The 14,592-nt window shown below is 41.6% G+C and overlaps 1 protein-coding gene across 1 annotated transcript; it reads right to left on the bottom strand.

Moving 5' to 3' along the window:
• Positions 1 to 1,886: 1,886 nt before the first annotated feature.
• Positions 1,887 to 10,445, bottom strand: LOC110086922 (proto-oncogene Mas). Its single transcript, XM_072999461.2, has 2 exons — positions 10,007 to 10,445; positions 1,887 to 4,107 (listed from the first exon to the last, which is right to left on the bottom strand). Exons 1-2 carry the CDS (start codon positions 10,036 to 10,038, stop codon positions 3,048 to 3,050), a joined length of 1,092 nt encoding a protein of 363 aa, XP_072855562.2. The 5' UTR covers positions 10,039 to 10,445; the 3' UTR covers positions 1,887 to 3,047.
• Between the last annotated feature and the right edge of the window lie 4,147 nt (positions 10,446 to 14,592).

Here is a 14,592-nt window from a genome sequence, read left to right as displayed (position 1 = left end):
CATTTTAACAAAGATTGCTTTATACATTTATACATTTTAAATTTATATAATAAAGTATGTCAAAAATCATTTCAGTCACATGGTGAGTAACCTGGGGCCTGTCGCAGCTGGTCTCATATGTGGGGGATGTTTGATGAGGTGCATATAGTTTGGAATCCAGCAATATCTGATCAGCCAAGATCCCTGATCGTGTTCTAGAAGTTAAAAACAATTTTGCATTGTCTCTCAGTCATTGCATTTTTAGTGTTTGACTTATCTGTATATAATTTCAGAGGACAATCATTTTGTTGGAACTATTGCAATGTTCATATATATTCACATAAGTGTTCCAAATTTATGGTGTGGCTATATTTGAAATGGTGTACTATTTTAATTATTGCATCTCAAATTTAATAACATGGAGCTTGGAAATGTTCAGAAAAGATAACCTAATTAATCATAAGTATTTATTCAAATGTGCCTACTCTAGTTGTGACTTACTTTAGCATAGTACTGTATGTTAAAGCTATAGTAGACCCACTTGAATGAATGTTACTTATGGAGGAGTTGACTCACTAAATCCCCATTCATCCAGTGTGCCTAATCCCACACATAATGGGATTTACTGCAGTAAGCAACAGGATTTTGACCACTGATTTTTAAGCAGGACTTAGGGTGAGATCAGACAACAAGAAAGGATCACATCTGATCACAATGGAAAGGGTCATATTGTCAGGAGCAGTCCTCCTTAAAGTGATCTTTCCGTCCACCTTGGAGAATCCCTCCAGTCCAGCCTGAAAAAAGAGTAGCCTGCCATTGGGCCAAAAAGGTCCAGTTTCGGCATTGGTCAGGGTTGATCTGGAATACTATTCTCTGTACATTGTGTGACTGTTGGGAAATGGCTTGCACTGTGCCATGCTACAAGATGTCCAAAATGTGAGGTGTTTCCCTGTACTCTGTTTACCAACCTTAGAAGGATGGAAAGCTGAGTCAACCTTGAGCCAGCTATCTGAGCCCACTGGGATGGAACTCAGGTTGTGAGCAGAGTCTTGATTGCAGTACCGCAGTTTAACCAATGTGCTATGAGGCGTCACAAGACAAGCCTTCCACTTACTTTGGAAAGGACTAGAGATGAAAAGCAAGAGGTAATTTCAAAACAATGGTGTAAGTTAGGCTAGGCGTTCATTCTGGGGGACAATCAGAAGTTAGCAGTTTTCTTTGGATCACTTCCAAATTCCCTAGGAATGTTTGTTTCCATAGTAAAAGTGCAAAAGGAATCTCAGGCCTTCCATCAAGCGGCAACTGCTATAAAATCAGATGCAGCAGAAATTGGTGGCCATAACGTAGATCCAAATGCAGCCTCCACTGCCTTGACTATTATGGGATATATAGTAAATACAAATCCATATCTGAAGGAAGATACCAGTAACTACTAGAAACTAATGTTTTCTTTGGCAAAATACCAGCCTTGTAAAATAAAAGGTTGTAAGTCGCTACTATTGCAAATAATAGCCTTTATTTTTACTAGATGTGTTCCTGAAGCTGCTGGAAGAATAAATTACTATAAGGAGCTTTGTGACATAGTGGTTAAACTTCAGTCAAGATCCTGCTCACAACCTGAGATTGCCAAACAAAGGGCATGTATAAGAACTGTAATCCAGAACTGAAAGAGCTAATATCATATATCTGTGATACCATAGATGCATGCATGCAGGCATGCATTAATGCACCAGCTATGAATGCATGCATGTAAGGCATCCCATATTTGGCTACAAAGATCTTTTCTAAATTAAAAGAGTTACAAAAAGAGGATTTAGCCAAAGGCATGGATATTGGACCCTGCAAAGCAAACCAGAAGGTTGTGGTTATGTGACTTTTAATCACATTCCTGTCACGCTTTGAGGTTATGTGGCATTTATTCCAGGATGTGCATCCCAATGTGTTTTTGGATTATCAGGTAATTCCCTTCCAATTCAGTAACAACCTAGAGCTACTTGATGAGACCATTTGACAGATGTTAACCAATGCATTGATACAAATGCCGTGGAGTTTTTTAAAAGGCATTTTAAAAGGATATGCCTGGTGACAGTAGTTCAAAAACGTTGTGATAAAATTGTTCACATATGTAGCAATCTAACATTTCTTTTTAAAGATCCACAACAAAAAAATTAGAAGTCTCTGGTTGAGCAAGAAATGATCTGCAGTTAGCACGCTTGCCAGGTATATGATTTGCTAATAGCCATGTGTCATGTGAGTGTAAGTTTAAATTGCGATATCAGAGGAGGAGAACTAGAAAACATTTCATTGGTATGACCATGGCCAGACCCCCCATTTTCAAAGCACAATGAAAGGAAGTTAAGGTGCCCCCTAGAGCTGATAGAAAGAAACATTTTCAATGCTATTACAGAGATGTCTTGAGGAGAAAATAATACATGTACCTACTTTTGTTGATGACTTTTCAAGGTATACAGTGATGTATCATTTAAAGCAAAAACATCAAATGCTTGACAATCTTAAAATGTTACAGCAGAACTAATAACTTCCAGAGAAAGCCACAAGTAATTTATACAAACAATGCTTGGAAGTACATCTGCAGGATGACACAGCAGTATGCCCATGAACTAGGAATAGGCTGTTAAAGAATAGTGTCTTATAAGCCACAGCAGAATGCCATTGCAGAAGGGAAGAATGGCACATCTGTAGAAATAGTAAGAGGCATGCTGGAAGATGCACAGCAACCAGGATGGTGCTTGGCAGGAGCAGCATCTGTAGCCACCTCCTTGCAAAGCCATCTAGCAAATAAAGTAACAAACAGGACATACATATGAGCTGTAGCATAAAACGCATATCCAGCAAGGTGCAACTATGATAAATAGTAGCTTTCTTACTTTCCTAGAATAAGAAGAGGGTGTGTTTAGTGGGTTTTTAAAAAAATCACCAAACTGCATATATCTAAACTGCATATACCTAAAGGGATAACTTATGGCTTCAGATTATTCATTCATTCATTCATTCATTCATTCATTCATTCATTCATTCATTCATTCATTAGAAATATTTCTTTCCATTCAGATGTGCACCTGGGACACTGGTTTTACTGGGACTATGGGTCTACAGGGCTCCCTCATAGCCCCCGGGTGTTCTTCTTGTGGCAGAATCTCAGGCTCATCTTTGCAGGATGCATAAAGCACTCCATAGAGCGATTGGTGAGGTCTTTTCTGTTTCTGCCTTCCAACAAGAAAGTAAACAAAAGGATTGAGGCTGGTGTTGATTGTATGGAGGAAGAAAGAAAAATGCAAGAGAGTCCATTCTAATTGTGTTATCGGGTACCAGTAGACTATCAGATATAAGAGCCGAGCGGGAACAGTCAAGATGAGGAACAGAACAACTGTGATGACAATGGAAATGTAAAGACGTGCTGAGGACCGTGGCTGTAAATTTCTCTGTAATTTGATAAACAGGCTCACACTGCAAAAGACCATGACGGGGATAAATATCAGCCAAGTGGTGGTAAGGAACACACAGGCAGCAGTATGCTTTCTGCAAGGTACTTCATCAAGAAACTGTGCTGTCCAGGTGGTGAGATATTCCACTGCAGTTGCTGCACAGGAGAGAACCCACAGAATTGCACATAAGACAGCTGAGAGATATTTCGATCGATTAAAATGGTACCAGAGTGGGTAAAAAGCACCAAGACACCTCTCAACACTAATGGCTGTCAATAGGAAAAAACTAGAATTGTAACCAAAGATGGCCAGTATATCAAGCACTTCATATAGGTATGCCTCCATCGTTTCTCTTCCCCACGCAACGAACTGAGAAATAAAAAAATAATTGTGGCAGACGAGTACAATGAAATCAGCAATGGACAAGTTCAGAACGTATACTGTATATTTAGTCCTTTTGATTCTGCAGCAGAGAAACCAGAAAATAGAGCTGTTGCCAAGAAGTCCCAAAATGGTGATGGGCTCAATAACGCAGGACCCAATTAGCAAAACATAATTATTTCTAGCAATCTCATCCCGTGTGTTTGTCATGTTTGTGTTTGCTGCATCAACAATATGAGTGGGCGTGGAACTTGGCTCTGTCATCAGGACCACTCCGGTGTGTATAACTGTACTCCCTTCCCTGTAATTATAGAAAACAATTCCATGATTAAGTTGCCCAATATTAGCACTGTAGTCAGGAGGTAAGAAAATCTTGAAATGACCATCTAATGAGAACAAGACTTATGAAATGGGTACTGTTGTTACCTGGCATCAAGTGACTTCCAACCTAGAGTTTTTGAGGTAAGTGAAATGTTCAAGGAGTGGCTTCCTACTACTGCATTCGCCATGTGTTTCTGTGGCTGAGCATGGATTTCAATCCAAGTTTCCAGATACCCTATCTACCATAGCACACTGGCTCTCAGTCCCTCTTACTGGGACTGGTCTTTAGAGCCCCTCGTGGTAAGGCAGGAAATCCTCCTGGGTAAGTGGCCATCATAACTCATAGCAGGATGCAGCTTGAGGAAGGGACTGGCAGCAAAATGGTGTTATTCTTAGATGATGTGGGGAATATGAAGTAAGACGATTTCAGATGAATCAGCCCTAGATATTTTGCTGCCTGAAACAATCACTCCTTATCCCCCACTCCCTGCAACTACCAGGACCAACATCTACAAAAATACACCAGTCTTTATTTCCATTGATCCATTCTCCACATTTACCAGGTCAGCAGTAACCCATTTCCTGAAATTTTGGACCAAAACCTGGAAATTGGGGGTGTATCTTTTTGCTGTCACACTGGTGGACCATTAATGTGATGGCGTAGGCCCTTGTGATGTCCCATGAGAACATTCGCCACTACACTGTGGGGAATTTTGTCTATGCCCTTGGCTGCTGCTGCACCAAAAAGACTCATGTGGTGTAATGCCAGTCCACTCCATAACTCCCTCCGAAGGCCACAATGGTGCCAAGTGGATCCTATCTCTGGCGCCCTCCCCAGAGCCTTCTCCTCAGTCCTGCCTTTTTGGTGCACTGACATGCAAGCACAATACACAGCACCTTCACACTGTGCTGCTAAGCTTTGGTGTCAGTCAAGAATGGCTGGAGATAAGTATCTCACATACAGAAATCATTCTTTCTTCTGCTTCAGCACTGCTTGCCCTGAGATTTGTCTCCTTGCTTGGAGACCCATGGAAGTATAGCATTCTCTGAGACATCAGACAGAAGCCCGAGACCTGGAAATCCCAGGTTTTCAGGTTGTTTCACCCTGCTTCATGGCAGGACCAGCATTCAAACCAGACCTCTCACAGTCTCAAAGTACTGAAGAGGAACGTGTACATGGGAGGAGGCTATTTAAAAATGGTGGACTTCACCTGACCAGCAAAAATATTGCTTAGAATTAAAACAGACTTCCATTTAATTATTTAGTTTAATGAATAACATTCATACTTCATTAGTGTTGCCATATTACCTTTCTGGCCAGGGTTTACTAAGATATGCCACCCAGTGCCTGTTTAGCCTCACATGACTTTATCCAATGACATTTTACTTGCTTTTCATTCTCATATGGTTCCTCCCTTAAATATCTCACCTGGAAGTAGCCATTCCATGGACAGTGCATAAGGTGAAATCAGGTGACTTCATTGGCTTTGCTTAGAGACTCATTCTCTGGCCTCTTCCTCTGCCATCTGGCAATAGGCATTGAGTCAGACTTTGGTACAGATGGGAAGAACAGAGTGTTCTCCCTGACGACCTCCTTTCACCTTCCTATCTTTCCATCCCAAATAATCATGAGAATGTCATAATTTTAAGAACTGTTCCTAACTTTGCCTTTTCCCCTGTTCCACTGCCATCCCATTTCCCTTTTGGGTTATTTCTTTTCAAAAGGCTGAAAACTGGATGTCAGGAACTAAAAAATCTGTAAACTCTGAGGGAGAAAATTTTGCCTGCTGGGTAAGATGAAAAAAACTTTACATTTGATTTCTCCTAATCTTTGGGACAATCACCATATCACCATTTAACCAACTGATGTGAAACACTGCACAAAATGATTTGACACAACCTCCTATCGTGGCCTTCCACATCCCATAGGAGATGTATGAGTCTCTACTCCCCAGGCCAAAAAAGGCAATAATATTTTCAGTTTCTCATTCCTTGGTTGATTTCCATGCTGTATGCCAGAAATGTATCTGTTTTCAGCATGAGACCTATGTGACCCCAGTCTGAAGGCCAAATTTCTATGATTCCACAGGGATTCCCTCTGTTACCCTAGTCTTAAAGCCCCAATAACAGAGGAATGTCAGTTTCGAGTGAATTTGAAAATAAGGTCAGATATTTGCTCTGGAGGGCAGGACGGTATAGCCAGAAATGACTCTAGGCTACTTATTGGTTAACCAAATTTGGCAGATTTATTTAAGTTTGAAGTAGGAACATGGAACAGTGAGTACTTTTGGTCAAGGACAAAACATACTCAGTTCAAGATTAATACTTGAGGAAAGCACATGAAAGGGCAAATATGCATACAAAGATACAGTTGAACTCAAATTGCACTGCTACATGCAGAAACTCTCCCATGCTAAGCAAGCCATGGGTTGATTCTTCATTGAAGCAAATCAAATGAATATAGTACCACACAGGCAATATTAGAATTTTAAATGAGACATGGCATGCAAAACCATAGTAGGCACAATAAACAGTTATTTGAATTGTTGTTTAAGCCTACCTAAACCTCCACAAGTGCAGACTAGCTTAAATGCAACCCTGAAAATCCCCAAATACTTAGCAGCAAAGCCTATAACTTAAAGAAAACATGAACAAAATGTGTATGTGTGAAGTTTTATATATACCTAATGTACTGAAGAAATCTAAAGAACTGGCCCCTGTGGGTTTGGATAGAAATCAGAGGAGACCTCTCTCTACATCCCAGATGAAGGATACAGGAGAGGTCCTATTGAACGACCAGTCCAGGAAAAAAAATCAAGAAAGGTTTTTAAAGAGGAGAAAAATAATGAAAAGAAGAAGTTCCGAGCCCAAGTCATTTGGCCCTGAAAAATGACTGAAACAAAGCGAGGGGAAAGTATGTTAAAGAAAGGAAGGAAGAGGAAGCAAAAACAAAAAACAAAAAACAAAACACCCCTCCCCTTAAGAGAAGATGAGAAAGAAGTAAGAGCATGATCCAACAGGGAAATAGGCTGCATTTCAGACTGCTTGTGGAATGGTCTGGTGCAATCTATTTCCTGCACTCTATCCTGAACCTGATCCAGTAGGGCTTCTGTGTTTGTGGAGCCGAGCTGGGTTGATCTAAGTGAGATCACTCCCTGGAAAGCAACCCTTTCTACGGCAATGAGGTGCACTCCTTTCCAAATATCTGATTGCATCCTCAAGTTCAGAGGCCTCCAAGCAGAGAAAATCAGAACAAGTCAAGAAGAAGATTGAAGACAACAGCTTCCTTTTCGTTCTCTTAACACTCTTTATGATTCCTGCCTTCTGTCCCAGTTCCAATTTCCATAGTTACCCTCCAACAGGTGGCTCTGCCTTGGTATATGAAATGTTGGGAGGCAAAATCTACCAAGATAATACCCTACTGTTTTCAGGTGTTGACACAACCATAGGCTTTTTCTATGTACTATATGTAACATTTCAAGCTCATGAGGTAACAACCTTCATAGGGCAATAAAGCATGTATAGTACCTATTTTCCATAGTGGTTGATTGTTTTAGGCCTATTGAAGCTCAGTTAGTGCAATTCCTTCGTATCCCATTTTCGAGGCAGCTGACATATCCTGCTCTCATTGAGAACCAGGTTTGCATCTTGTACAAAAAAAAAAACAACAAAAAAAACAAACTCATCTGGTTAGGGAGGAGGAGGTTAGGAATTTCATTTCCTACAGTGTTTCCCAATGGAAAAGCCAATTTGTGAAGCCTTGGGCAAGTTGCATGATCTCAGGGCATCCCCAGAAAAAGACATGAATATGCCTAGAAAACGCTGAAAAGGGTCACCGTAAGTCAGAATTGATTTGATGGCACAATTTCATCATTATGTATTCATAAATTCAACTGTTGGTATTATTTCAACTGTTCAACTGCGTTTCAATATTTAGTTCATCAACAACATGATGTAACAGTTAATTGCAAGTAGATCCAAACTTTCAGCCTTAGTATGTGGTACATTTTGTTCTGCTAGCTGGTGTTGGTGTGTATGTGTATTTTCAGTAACATTGCCACACCCACTTGTTTGCCTCAGTTTGGTGTTGTGTGATTGCATTCATCCATCTTTGAGGTAATGGCTGAGTGTGTCTTGATCACATCATTAGTGGCATATATAGTGGGGCTGTATGTTGGTGGTGAGGATGACTTCATTTCTTCTGTCACCAGTTCATACTCTTAAAGGCAACAACACTTACCTTTCTAAAAATGTTTAGACGTTTCTCCTAATTTGTCACTACAACAGCTGAGTGATACAGCACTACCACCGGGAGACTGAAAAAAAACCCTCTCCTTCTAGTGTGTTGTTTGTAACCTTCCTGTAGCAAATGCTGTAGCTCTATCCTCTCCACCACCACCACCACCCTGTAAATGTGTGGTGGCTAAAAAAATAAATAAAAATAACTCAGGCACACTGGTTGAAAGCCAATCAGAAAGAGTGAGAGTAAGCAAGCAATAGGAAGACTAAGACTTCCTCTCCCCTTCCACTGCCTCAGAGCTTTCCGTTTGCTGCCCAGAATTTGGAAAAGAAGCCTGGATTAAATTCATGTGGGACCAGCCTTAAGGGACTGGGGAGAGGAGGAGGAGCCCCTAATATATTGTGAGAGATGAACCACTAAGAAGAGGAAGGAATATAGTTCCTGGATTCAGACATGACTTCACCCGCAGCTGGGGAATTGGTGGGAGCAAGCTGTAAAAAAAATGAAAAGAATGAAGGGAAGAGAGCAGTCCAGTACTAATGCCAGAAGAGCGAAAGGGAGGCATGAGAGAAATATTGCTAATTTCAGTCCACTGTGTGGACTGTTGACAAGCATCTTCCTGTGATAAATAAACATTCCCATGTGAGTTAATTCAGCAACTGTAATTGGTACAAGCTGCACAGGAAATGTACATTAACTTAGAAAAGGCTCTCAATTTGATCATGCTTTCATAACACATTTATTTCATATATGGATCATGCTGGCGTGATAAGTCATTGTGGTAAATAACTGGCTGCACAGCTACACAGTACCAGGACACTTCCAGAAGAAGGGAATGATAAAACACTCCGGAATATTCTCTATGGGAAAATGATTGCCATAAGTCAGAACTGACTTGATAGCACATCATGATGCTTAATGGATTATAGCCTCTTTCCTCAGATACTGTACATGAAGTATTACCTCAGGGTTCTGTATAAACACAGTACACACAGAGATGTTGATAGTGAAGTTAGAAAAGAAATGCAGAGAATGCAGTATATGTCCACAATTGTCTGTGTATGTATTTCTTATACTGTATATACACAAGTAAAAGTTAAATGTGTGAAGTGGGGATGTACCTAGTAAACTTTAGGGGTAGTATATACATGCCAATAGGGCTAAGATACTTCACCCTCATGAATATACTAAGGGATAATAAGTGCTGAAAAGATATTACAAAGAAAACACACTTACACACTGTATGTTTGCCAGTCATCCTTAACTCCTAGTGTAATGCTCTAGTTCGCCTTTCTTCATTTTAGAAAATTAAATGTAGTCAGAAACCAGCTACTAATTTCATCTAAATACAGGGATAATTTTCTCTTATTCAAATAATTGATGCAACAGCTAAAGGGTAGACTCAAACTTATGAGGAAAATGACAGAGAGCTTGTCTTTCTTACTGTAAAGTGCCCTTTCTAATGATACGCTTGGAAGAAAAAAAATGAGAAATATAGGGAAACGTGAGGAAAGCGACACAGGAAAGGATGAGACAGATAGACATGCCTTAGGAAAGTATAAGTGGGGAGAAAGTTGAATTCCTGAACTTACGCCACCTTTTAATAATAAAATGGGTATACCTAATTACTGTTACTTACCAGTCATTATCCTGTGTAGAGTTTTGGAACATTTCCTTCTTGGGGAGTCCACTTAGGAAGGAATTTGCAATCTCTTGAAAAAGCCAACAGCTGAAGGAAGAAAAAGTAGCTTACAGCAAAAAGGTGGTATTTATTTGTTCTCATCTGCCTTTAATTTAATTCATGATCATTGCTGTGCTTAATTTTCGAATGCTCACCTCAGCAGAATTAACTTGACTGTTCCACAAATGCATGCAATCATCTACAAAGATAGGGCAATGAAACTATGCACAGTTCCTCCAAATGCATGCCTTAATCACATCTGGTGAAGCGTTTTGTTTGGTCCTATGATGACTGCCTGCACCCATTAAATGTCTTCTGCATCCTTTCGGCAGTCTCTGGAAATGTTAACACAGATGCAGAAATCCTCCACAGATCTATTTTGCATTAGTGTGCAACCTTAGTTTACATCAATGGGATTAACTGAGGAGTGATCAGAGTGGGCAATCCTGCCCCGTGATCTTCAAATACGAATCATATGAGGGGGTGGTATTGTCCTCACCATGATTCATTGCACTCAGTTTACTCTGAAGCCCTTGTCAATCTTCTCTGTTTTTTTTTTTATTTCAGCCAGAACATTACCCAGCCAATTTGGGAAGTACATATTTTCTTCCCAGCATATGATACTCATGTGTGATATATAGTTGCAATGCTACATGTTTAGCACACACAGAGGGAAAAGAAGTAACATCTCCACTCTCAATAAGGGGCAGCACTTTTCCCCGTCAAACCATCCTCCTCAAGTTGATTTCATCCCTCAGCTGAGCTCCCAACACATATTCACCAGATCCTGTCAGGATCTTCAGCATTGATCTTCATTGCTGGATCTGCTTGATCAAAGGTGAGTGGGCAAAGGGTGAGGTTAACAAAAAGAAATTCTATATTACCCGTAAATATCTTCTCTGTAGCTAAATAGGCGAGGTCTAGTCAATCCTAAAACTGTGTTTGAGTATATCCAGGTATCAGGATCTCCACTTAGAATTCTGAACATTTTCTGTTTCCCAGTTTCCCACACAATTGGATGTTGTTCAGCACATTGATGTTATTCCTCCTACAATTCGAAGAACTCCCCAGCCAGCATTGGCTGTAGCCGATTCTTAAGCACTGTACTGTAGTCCAAAGGAAGCAGTTTTAAGTGCTCTTATTTTTGCTTGCGATACCTCACAGAATAACCCAGACTAGTGTTTATCAGGCTGTGGTGCAGATTTGGCAATAGACGCACATCAAAAAAGGGTGTTTGATGTAGATCTAGCATGAAATTTCCGGACGTCTTTCATTTCTGTTTATTACTATTTATCACCATCTTATTCGTGAAATTTAAATAATGTCATTTCAATACAGCAAATATTTTTTGGCAAAGGAAAATACAGTCCATATCTTTCGTGTTTCAAGCCTACTGATTTAAGCTAACAATTCAGCTCAAAATCTGGCCGCTCGGCATTTGCTGCTAAACATTATTTGGTAGGAGGCCCCTTCTCCCATTCACAACTTGATTAAGATCTCACATGACAGAAGTCTGCAGAATGTGTGTCCATAACATCCATAAATGGTGACCTGAATAATGTTCTATTACTTTAGAACTTAAGAAAACAATGGATTGCTTTTGGTTGATAGGCATACAAGGGCTGTAAGTACCCTCCAGACACTCTCCTCTCTTTTTCAGCCCTCTTCTGAGACATCCTGGAATTCCCCCAAAATAGGCAAAAATGGCTGTTCCTGCTCTTCGAAGCTTCTAGGAGCTGCTGTTTTGCCTTGAAACAAGGTGCAGCGCTTCCCTGGACTTCATTTGTCCAGCTTCTTCAACAGTTCCCAAAGGGGTTCTACATGGCTTTATCTTCCAGTTTTGCTTTGACAGGGTGGGGTTGGTATAACCTGTGGTAGGTCTTGGGAGACCAAAAGTAGCCTCTGGCCTTCCAGCACATGCCTACCTCTGCACAAGGTGATATCCACAGTTTTAGCAACCTTATATGCAGCAGCGGTATCTGGAATTATTTGGGAATGATTGTCAAAATAATGCAGACATCTGAATAATACTGTCATATTTCTGCATGACAACAACAATGGAGAACCCCTGGGTTATAAACTTAATATGGCATCCCCAATCTAGCTTGCAGAGTTTCCCCAAGTTAGGGTTGCCAGACATCAGGCAAAAGGAGGACATGTCCTCCTTTTTAGCCTAATGTCCTCCGTCCGACAGGCAAAGATAAAAACCTTTAAATTGTCAGGCTTTTGTATATTTTATCTTATGATTTTAGATAGGAGGGGGAGAGGTGGAAGGAGCCCCCTCCCTCTGTCTTTCCCCACCCCCGTTGCCTGCCACCAGTGCCAGAGAGCAGCCCTCGCCCCTCCCACCCCCGCCGCGTCTGCTCGGTAATCCACCATGTCCGCCCAAACCATGTGGAGCCCAGAAAGGCAGCGCGAGTGGAGTGCCACCTGCTGAGCCAGGCAGGAGCAAGCAGCGCCCAAGCGCATCAGTGGGAAATGCGAGCGCCTGGACTGTGTGTGTTCAAACTCCCCTTCAGGGACTCCAACTCCCACACTCCCCAGCCTTGAACTTATGACCCTCAGGGGAGGAGAGGCTGCCTTGTTTAGCTTTGCCCAGTGCTGGTTTTCCCCTGCCTGCGCCAGATCCTTGTTTGGGCATCTAGAATAGCAAGGTTGCCTCTGGGCCTGCACAGACTGCGAGCGGCTGGGGGATCCTGCAGCCGGGCCGGGGTGAGTTTGGGTACAATTGGCTGTTTAAATGATGTTTTTTGGTATTTTGAAAAAAGCCTCCATTAAATTTATTTTAATTTTTGTACATGATTGTGTCTTGGTTGGTTCACTAAGAGACATTTATTGGCAGCTATTCCACAACAAACTATGGCAAGTTCTTAAAGAAATGGGAGTGCCTGACCACCTTTTCTATCTCCTGAAAAATCTATATGTGGGACAGGAAGCAACAGTTAGAACTGGATTTGGAACAACCGATTGATTCAAAATTGTGAAAGGAGTACAACAAGCTGTATATTGTCTGCCTGCTTATTTAACTTATATGCAGAATACGTCATGTGAAAGGGTGGATGAACCCCAAGCTGGAATTAAGATTGCCGGAAGAAATATCAACAACCTCAGATACGCAGATGATATCACTCTGATGATAGAAAGTGAGGAGGAATTAAAGTACCTCTTAAGGAGGGTGAAAGAGGAGAGCGCAAAAATGGCCTGAAGCTCAACCTTAAAAAGACTAAGATCATGGCCACTGGCCCCATCACCTCTTGGCATAAATAGAAGGGGAAGATATGGAGGCAGTGACAAAGTTTGCCTTCCTGGGCTCCATGATCACTGCAGATGGTGAAAGCAGCCATGAAATTAAAAGACGCCTGCTTCTTGGGAGGAAAGCAATGACAAACCTAGACATCATCTTACAAAGCAGAGACATCACCTTGCTGACAAAGGTACGCATAGTCAAAGCTATGGTTTTTCCAGTAGTGCTGTATGGAAGTGAGAGCTGGACCATAAAGAAGGCTGACCACTGAAGAATGGATGCTTTTGAGACTGTTGAATCCATTTTGAAGGAAATCAACCCTGAGTGCTCACTGCAAGGACAGCTCCTGAAGCTGAGGCTCCAATACTTTGGCCATCTCATGAGAAGACTCCCTGGAAAAGACCCTGATGTTGGGAAAGTGTGACGGCAAGAGGAGAAGGGGATGACAGAGGACGAGATGGATGGACAGTGTCATTGAAGCAACCAACATGAATTTGACCAAACTCTGGGAGGCAGTGGAAGACAGGAAGGCCTGGCTTGCTCTGGTCCATGGGGTCATGAAGAGTCAGACATGACTTAATGACTAAACAACAAGAAAATTTTAATAAAATTGTATTGATTGTGGGTTTAATCCAGAACGATTCAAATGAAACATTCAATACGTCCTCCTCTGCCCTCTTTTTTGTCTTTCTATGTCCTCCTTTTGGTAGTCATGTATCTGGCAACCCTATCCCAAGTTGCCTAGTTGAAAACCCCACCCCATCAGAAGGGAGACATGGTACAAATATGAGAGTGCAACTCATGTAGGCATCCTTCAGTCTCGAAAGACTATGGTAGCGTGCTCTGTATGGAGGACTTGGAACAGCGTCTAGTGTGGCTGAGGAGGCCAATTCGAGAGTTACAATCTCTTCCACACTGAAGACAAATCCAATCTATCCCCTGTCCAGCTCCCTGGTTTTGCTTCCTTTGTGACTTCCTCTTTGCCTCGGCCTGCTGGACAAGGGTCTCTTCAAATTGGGAGAGGCCGTGATGTACCGCCTGCCTCCAGGCTGAACGATCAGATGTCAGAGTTTCCCATCTGTTGAGGTCTATTCCTAAGGCCTTCAGATCCCGCTTGCAGATATCGTTGTATCGCAGCTGTGGTCTCCCTCTGGGGCGATTTCCCTGCACTAATTCTCCATATAGGAGATCCTTTGGAATCCGACCATCAGCCATTCTCACAACGTGCCCAAGCCAGCGTAGACGTTGCTGTTTCAGTAATGTATGCATGCTGAAAATTCCAGCTCGTTCTAGGACTACT

Source organism: Pogona vitticeps, chromosome 1, assembly GCF_051106095.1.
Source record: "Pogona vitticeps strain Pit_001003342236 chromosome 1, PviZW2.1, whole genome shotgun sequence".
Lineage (NCBI taxonomy): Eukaryota > Metazoa > Chordata > Lepidosauria > Squamata > Agamidae > Pogona > Pogona vitticeps.
This window is presented reverse-complemented; position numbering and strand designations above follow the sequence as displayed.

Excerpts from the sequence above, each read along its gene's own strand:
- LOC110086922 (XM_072999461.2), bottom strand. The coding sequence starts at position 10,038 with ATGTTCCAAAACTCTACACAGGATAATGACTG. Across the intron at positions 4,108-10,006 it reads TCTACACAGGATAATGACTG|GGAAGGGAGTACAGTTATAC; the intron begins GTAAGTAACAGT and ends CTATAATTACAG.